We start from the raw sequence: 8,814 nt of genomic DNA, 5'->3' as shown, positions 1-8,814 counted from the left end.
CACCTGCACTGAATAACGGGTCGCCATTGCATGTAACCGTTATTATACTAAATAGCGTTCACTCCCTAATGGCAAATGGCTGCATTCTTGTTCATATTTTTTTCCAGTTTTTTTATGAATAAGCTTTTCATCATATCCCCCATTTTCACAAAATACTTACCTGCCAGCTTGCAATACAATACGCTATTTTAACCACTAGCAGATGTGTGTATTCATGGTCTAAAGTTTGCGGGGATCTGAACACATTCTCATGTCAAGTACATTTTTTATAAATGCCAACTTTTGCATGAAAACTGGCGCACGCACATTTTTGGGGTATATTTTGTACATACGCATGGTTTATAAATGAGGCCCCAGGTGATCTGCTTCTGCGGCGTGTGCGCGTGTCATGCTATGACAGCTCTAAAGGACAGCGGTGCAGAGACCCTTCCGTGCAGAGACCGTTCTCTCCCCCGACGTCGGCTATCAGACACCATGGAGGCTTCGATGAAGATGCAATGTGAAGATGGAATGATTTTCACTTGTCAGTTATTCAGTAATGTAACTGCAGTTTATGAATATAGCCTATACTATATCGGACTGTCGTCGTATAGAATATAAATATATTTTTGAGAGAGAATCTGATCAACGGGGATGCCTGGCGCAGCCTATGGACCGTTATGATTAGAATATTGGGCATGGATTGGATTGCTGTGTTCTATCCTATCTACCTTGTTCCTTATCATTATGTTATCATGCTGGACCGAATATCTGACTAGGCATCTTCAAAATTGTGAATTTGCATTGCTTGCCACAAGGAAATGTGATTATCAGCATTTGGTTTTTGAGAAAAATGTGAAAGGTAACAGCGGAATGATCATGAGCAACTGTCGAGAAACACCTCTTCAGCAACATTATTTTGTATATATTTTTTAAGATAATATTATTTTTGCTATGCTCTATTGCGCAGGCGTACTCGCCGGGACGCTGTCATTGCGCTTCACTACATTATTGGGTGATGTAGCCTATAGGAATGTGAAGAAAACGGAACACTAAAATGCATCGACAAAATGGTATTGCTTCACCGAAAGGATTTACTAGTGATCCTTAAAATACATTGTGCCAAGGAAGAATGTCAGGGACATCAAATGCAGAATCTGCTGAAGGAGTAGTCTCCAAAGTGAAAGTAAAAAAGCAGATCAAGACAATCGTGAAGGATTTGGAGACCATCCTGGGAGACTTGAGGGATGTGGCCAAGGAACTCAAAGAGGTTAGTGGAATAGGTTTCCTTATGTCTGGCTTATGTGGCTTTTAGGCTGTTTGAGATGAATATACATTGTTTTTGATTTCATGCTGGTATGGTTAGGCTATTGCTTTTCTATTGATGGGGAACAAAACAAGCTTGTTCTATAATAAACATCTGAAGGCTTAAAGAATTAAGTCCAGGGCCTACCCACATACTGCATTGGCCTATCATATGTGACCATATATCTTATCAGTGAACATGACATTTATTTAGGACAGGTTGGCTGTAAGGAGGATGACATCGCAGCTGCGTCTTGGTCCGCAGGCTTTGATTTAAGCGCACAAATTAATCATGATTAATTGTTAATCTTGTAGTTCACCGGAATGGTTTTGCATTTCATTTCATCATCTTAATACAGTCTATCCTAAGCCTACTGTTTCCATGAGAATTGTCTCCTGTCAAATTATACAGCAGCTCTCTCTAGGCACCTTGTTACAATATCAGGACTTTGTCAGTGCTGTCATTGGGTCCAAGTTATTTAAGCTGAATAACAATTGCAATTTTACTGCATTTATTCATTCATCTCATGCTTTATTTGTTTTCTTTTGTTTTCACACATTGATGATAATAATCCTTGTTGGTAACCATCTTCCATAACCCGCAATCTAACCTGCTCTGACATGTGGATGTAGCCAACCTACAGTGAGGGAAAAAAGTATTTGATCCCCTGCTGATTTTGTACGTTTGCCCACTGACAAAGAAATGATCAGTCTATAATTTTAATGGTAGGTTTATTTGAACAGTGAGAGACAGAATAACAACAACAAAATCCAGAAAAACGCATGTCAAAAATGTTATAAATTGATTTGCATTTTAATGAGGGAAATAAGTATTTGACCCCCTCTCAATCAGAAAGATTTCTGGCTCCCAGGTGTCTTTTATACAGGTAACAAACTGAGATTATGAGCACACTCTTAAAGGCAGTGCTCCTAATCTCAGCGTGTTACCTGTATAAAAGACACCTGTCCACAGAAGCAATCAATCAATCAGATTCCAAACTCTCCACCATGGCCAAGACCAAAGAGCTCTCCAAGGATGTCAGGGACAATATTGTAGACCTACACAAGGCTGGAATGGGCTACAAGACCATCGCCAAGCAGCTTGGTGAGAAGGTGACAACAGTTGGTGCGATTATTCGCAAATGGAAGAAACACAAAGAACTGTCAATCTCCCTCGGCCTGGGGCTCCATGCAAGTTCTCACCTCGTGGAGTTGCAATGATCATGAGAACGGTGAGGAATCAGCCCAGAACTGCACGGGAGGATCTTGTCAATGATCTCAAGGCAGCTGGGACCATAGTCACCAAGAAAACAATTGGTAACACACTACGCCGTGAAGGACTGAAATCATGCAGTGCCCGCAAGGTCCCCCTGCTCAAGAAAGCACATATACAGGCCCGTCTGAAGTTTGCCAATGAACATCTGAATGATTCAGAGGAGAACTGGGTGAAAGTGTTGTGGTCAGATGAGACCAAAATCGAGCTCTTTGGCATCAACTCAACTCGCCATGTTTGGAGCAGGAGGAATGCTGCCTATGACCCCAAGAACACCATCCCCACCGTCAAACATGGAGGTGGAAACATTATGCTTTGGGGGTGTTTTTCTGCTAAGGGGACAGGACAACTTCACCGCATCAAAGGGACGATGGACGGGGCCATGTACCGTCAAATCTTGGGTGAGAACCTCCTTCCCTCAACCAGGGCATTGAACATGGGTCGTGGATGGGTATTCCAGCATGACAATGACCCAAAACACACGGCCAAGGCAACAAAGGAGTGGCTCAAGAAGAAGCACATTAAGGTCCTGGAGTGGCCTAGCCAGTCTCCAGACCTTAATCCCATAGAAAATCTGTGGAGGGAGCTGAAGGTTTGAGTTGCCAAACGTCAGGCTCGAAACCTTAATGACTTGGAGAAGATCTGCAAAGAGGAGTGAGACAAAATCCCTCCTGAGATGTGTGCAAACCTGGTGGCCAACGACAAGAAACGTCTGATCTCTGTGATTGCCAACAAGGATTTTGCCACCAAGTACTAAATCATGTTTTGCAGAGGGGTCAAATACTTATTTCCCTCATTAAAATGCAAATCAATTTATAACATTTTTGACATGAGTTTTTCTGGATTTTTTTGTTGCTATTCTGTCTCTCACTGTTCAAATAAACCTACCATTAAAATAATAGACTGATCATGTCTTTGTCAGTGGGCAAACGTATAAAATCAGCAGGGGATCAAATACTTTTTTCCCTCACTGTATATGCTTTTGTAAGAATAGAGCTGTCCAGCCTGTTGGGGCTGAACTACTCGCCCCTATTTTACAGGTTGTCACTTGGATAAGACCTACAAGGTTTTTCTTACATTATGAATGAAATGGATACACGGCACATGTTTCCTTGAAATAATGGTCCTCTTTCAACCTTTTCAACAAGTATTTGAATTAAATACTAGCAGGATCAGTGTGTTCTATTCAGGGAAGCATACACAATCTGTTTGTCTAGCAACACTGCTAAAACAACCAACCTAGAGGGTTGTCAATATCAAAGCCAATATTTCCGTAAATCCCATTCAGATGCAGTTATCTACTTCAACTCACACACTATACTTTCTGGATTCAAGCCTACGTTTAAGGGGAGCTGAACCCAGATGCTTGGCACAGAGAGAGAATCAACATGCCCCACAGCATGTGGCACTGGAAACTGTGACTCTCTTTTGTGGCCCACTAAATTATCCATGTATGACTGTGCTTGGAGATTTCACTCTACATGAGCTTTTCGCCCAGCCTCAGTTTAATATTCCATGACATTTGGATATGCTGATATTACTTCAATATTACTTCAATAGCTTTAATTACTTCCAAATGTAATGACTTTTAAAAAGGTATACTATATGGATACTGTTCACAGACATGGTTTGGCAAAGTATTGGCTACCACTGTAATTTGAGTAGTAAAAGATTTTAATGATATGAATATTACCCCCATAGGTCTTAATAGGTATTGTGCCAGTTATAGATTACAAAGTCATTTCAGACTATCCCTAATAGTTTTGAACATTGTGTCTTTTGATGCATGCATATCAGTAATAAGGGTTTATTTCTAGTCAAAATTAGTAAAGATACCTAAGGGCAGATGTAGTCATTCACTATGATGGGATGTCTTTGCAATTTTCACTGACTAGGTATATTCTTATTACCTCAACCATGGAATGTATGGGGGGCAGAGTATGTGCTTTCAACTATTTCAATATGTCCACTACGTGTAAGTGCATACACAGAGAATTAATTCTTATCTAAACAAGTTAGTGTTGCTGATTCATAGCCAGAGGGTCCCGCTTTTGATTCTGAGTCTGAATACAGTTTGGTGGGTTGTGTGGGTAGTTTCCCCTTACCTTACAAATACATTTAGCGGATGATCAACTCATCCAACACAACCTGTAATGAATCAGATAATATTGTTGTGTTGCAAGTGAATCTGGCTTGAGATGACCAAATGTCAACAAAGTGATTATAATAATGCATTATTTTAATAGCCAGGTTGCACATCAACAAGTGCTTCATACGGTAACATTTTGGCTGCTGCTGTATTTTCTGCTCTAATAGTCTTGTTACTTTGATGTCTGTCAAACTAAACATAAGAACTGTCCATGATAGCTCTTTTTCCTTTCTACTGGTGCAGGTTGTGCATGAGATCGACTCCCTCACGTGTGACCTACAGCTGGAGGAGGAGATGACGGACAGTTCCAAGACAGACACCCTGAACAGCAGTTGTAGCAGCATCACCACCACCACCACAGCCTCCAGCATTGACAAGATCAAGATCTACCCTGACGACGCTATCTTTAGGCCCCAGTCTGTCAGCCCTGCTGTCCTGACCGTGCTGAAGAAGCCCCACCCTCCTCTGCCACCTCCCAGGCTCACACCTATCAAAGCGGAGGAGAACAACAAGAATCCACCATCAGGGAGCCTACTAGCCAAGGCTAACGGGACTCTTATGCGCAATGAAGTTTTCACAGGGAAGCCGAACAGAGACTTATTGTACTCCATCTCAAATAGTGTTCCAGAGAAAGGATTTACGCCCATGCCTTTGCTACGGCATGAAAAGAGCAAATGCCCCCAGGCCACCAGAGAGCGGGTCCGATTCAGTGAAAAGGTCCAGTATCATGGGTACTGCCCTGACTGTGACCTGCAATATGACGTCGACAACACAGATATGCACTTCCAGCCAGAATTGACTGATGAAATGAGCCCTGTCCATCAGTGTTCCTCCTCCTCACCACCACCCAAGCTCCTGTTGGAAAATGGCAGCCTCAGTGTCAGCCATAGTTTCCCTCCTACAAACTCGCCTTGTGTGCCTCATCCTAACCCTTCCCTGAAACCACAGAAAACCATCCTCCGAAAATCAACCACCACAACGGTTTGAAAATCAACCACCGCAACGGTTTGATGTTAATCACCCTTAATTAAACATTTCGAAATTATTTATAGCGTTTTCTATTTTATGAGCAGTCAAACGTGGATTATCTAAACAATGAGAAAAAGATAGATGATTCACAAGGAGAGAATGAATGGTGAGTCAGTGCCAACCGACAACTGTCCTTGGCATGTAAGGGGGTTTGGCAGGGTTGTGTTAAGAGAAGTGAAGTTACATTGACTCATATTTTTGAAAGAATTTGTAAAACAGGAAGCTGTGTTAGAACATGTCATTAATTTATGCTCTGGGTTAAACAAGAAACAAGAAACCTAGTTTCACTCAAATCCGCCCGCTGCCCAACACACTGTGTCTAGGGCTGAGACAGTATGGCAATGAGGTCATACCTTTTCTCACTCAATATCGCTCCACTCACACTTCACTTGAAGGATACAAATATTGAGCTATATTGCATGCAACAACAAAAAAGTTAATTGGCCACAAAATCAACATTCTGCAATGGCCATCTCAGTCTCCGGACTTAAACCCCATTGAAAACCTGTGGTTTGAATTGAAGAGGGGAGTCCATATGAGCAGACGAAGGATATCAAGGATCTGGAAAGATTCTCTATGGAGGAATGGTCTAGGAAGCTTTCCAACGTGTTCTCCAATCTCATAAAACATTTTAGAAAAAGGCTGTGTAGTTATCCTTGCAAGGGGAGGGTGCCTAGAGAATTAAAACAGGAGTACCAATAATTTTGACCCCTATCTTTTTTAGATTTGTTTTTATTACTTGTTCAACAAAATCTATTTCTCTGAGCAATTGTATTAGTATAAAATAATATAATTTCCCTATTTTGTTTTGCATACAGTGCCTTCAGAAAGTATTCATACCCCTCAACGTATTCCACATTTTGTTGTGTTACAGCCTGAATTCAAAATGGATAAACAAAACAAATGACGGTCCACCCATCTACACACAATACCCCATAATGACAAAGTGAAAACATGTTCTTAGAAATCTTTGGACATTTATTGAAAATAAAATACAGAAATATCTCATTTACATAAGTATTTACACACCTGAGTCAATACATGTTAGAATCCCCTTTGGCAGCGATTACAGCTGTGAGTCTTTCTGGGTAAGTCTCTAGGAGCTTTGCACACCTGGATTGTACAATATTTGCCCATTATTATTTTCAAAATTCTTCAAGCTCTGTCAAATTGGTTGTTGATCATTGCTAGACAACCATTTTCAAGTCTTGCCATAGATTTCCAAGCAGATTTAAGTCAAAACTGTAACTAGACCACTGTCTTCTTGGTAAGCAACTCTAATGTAGATTTGGTCTTATGTTTTAGACAATTGTCCTGCTGAAAACCAGTGTCTGGTGGAAAGCAGACTGAACCAGATTTTCCTCTCGGATTTTGCCTGTGCTTAGCTCCATTCCATTTATTTTTTATCCTGAAAAACTCCCAAGTCCTCCCAGCCACCACTATGCGGGAAAATATGGAGAGTGGTACTCAGTAATGTGTTGTATTGGATTTGCCCCAAACATAACACTTTGTATTCAGAACAAAAAGTTAATTGATTTGCCACATTTTTTGCAGTATTATTTTAGTGCCTTGTTGCAAACAGGATGCATGTTGTTATTCTGTACAGGCTTCCTTCTTTTCACTCTGTCAATTAGGTGATCATTGTGGAGTAACTACAATGTTGTTGATCTATCCTCAGTTTTCTCCTATCACCATTAAACTCTGTAACTGTTTTAAAGTCACCATTGGCCTCATGGTGAAATACCTGAGCTGTTTTCTTCCTCTCCGGCAACTGAGTTAGGAAGCACGTCTGTATCTTTGTAGTGACTGGGTGCATTGATACACCATCCAAAGTGTAATGAATAACTTCACCATGCTCAAAGGGATATTCAATGTCTCTTTTTTTTTACCCATCTACCAATAGATGCCCTTCTTTGCGAGGCATTGGAAAACCTCCCTGGTCTTTGTGGTTGAATCTGTGTTTGAAATTCACTGCTCGAGTGAGGGACCTTACAGATAATTGTACTGTACAGTGGGGGGAAAAAAGTATTTAGTCAGCCACCAATTGTGCAAGTTCTCCCACTTAAAAAGATGAGAGAGGCCTGTAATTTTCATCATAGGTACACATCAACTATGACAGACAAATTGAAAAAAAAAAAATCCAGAAAATCACATTGTAGGATTTTTAATTAATTAATTTGCAAATTATGGTGGAAAATAAGTATTTGGTCACCTACAAACAAGCAAGATTTCTGGCTCTCACAGATCTGTAACTTCTTCTTTAAGAGGTTCCTCTGTCCTCCACTCATTACCTGTATTAATGGCACCTGTTTGAACTTGTTATCAGTATAAAAGACACCTGTCCACAACCTCAAACAGTCACACTCCAAACTCCACTATGGCCAAGACCAAAGAGCTGTCAAAGGACACCAGAAACATAATTGTAGACCTGCACCAGGCTGGGAAGACTGAATCTGCAATAGGTAAGCAGCTTGGTTTGAAGAAATCAACTGTGGGAGCAATTATTAGGAAATGGAAGACATACAAGACCACTGATAATCTCCCTCGATCTGGGGCTCCACGCAAGATCTCACCCCGTGGGGTCAAAATGATCACAAGAACGGTGAGCAAAAATCCCAGAACCACACGGGGGGACCTAGTGAATGACCTGCAGAGAGCTGGGACCAAAGTAACAAAGCCTACCATCAGTAACACACTACGCCGCCAGGGACTCAAATCCTGCAGTGCAAGACGTGTCCCCCTGCTTAAGCCAGTACATGTCCAGGCCCGTCTGAAGTTTGCTAGAGTGCATTTGGATGATCCAGAAGAGGATTGGGAGAATGTCATATGGTCAGATGAAACCAAAATATAACTTTTTGGTAAAAACTCAACTCGTCGTGTTTGGAGGACAAAGAATGCTGAGTTGCATCCAAAGAACACCATACCTACTGTGAAGCATGGGGATGGAAACATCATGCTTTGGGGCTGTTTTTCTGCAAAGGGACCAGGACGACTGATCCGTGTAAAGGAAAGAATGAATGGGGCCATGTATCGTGAGATTTTGAGTGAAAACCTCCTTCCATCAGCAAGGGCATTGAAG

At 41.3% G+C, this 8,814-nt stretch overlaps 1 protein-coding gene across 1 annotated transcript; it reads left to right on the top strand.

Annotated features, from left to right (window-relative positions):
• Positions 1–1,111: 1,111 nt before the first annotated feature.
• LOC311144597 (protein Largen-like) lies at positions 1,112–5,693 on the top strand (the record flags this gene model as incomplete). Its single annotated transcript, XM_084180630.1, has 2 exons — positions 1,112–1,249; positions 4,950–5,693. 2 exons carry the CDS (start codon positions 1,112–1,114, stop codon positions 5,691–5,693), a joined length of 882 nt encoding a protein of 293 aa, XP_084036756.1.
• Between the last annotated feature and the right edge of the window lie 3,121 nt (positions 5,694–8,814).

Source organism: Coregonus lavaretus, assembly GCF_964263955.1.
Source record: "Coregonus lavaretus genome assembly, chromosome: 17".
NCBI classification, from domain to species: domain Eukaryota; kingdom Metazoa; phylum Chordata; class Actinopteri; order Salmoniformes; family Salmonidae; genus Coregonus; species Coregonus lavaretus.
This window is presented reverse-complemented; position numbering and strand designations above follow the sequence as displayed.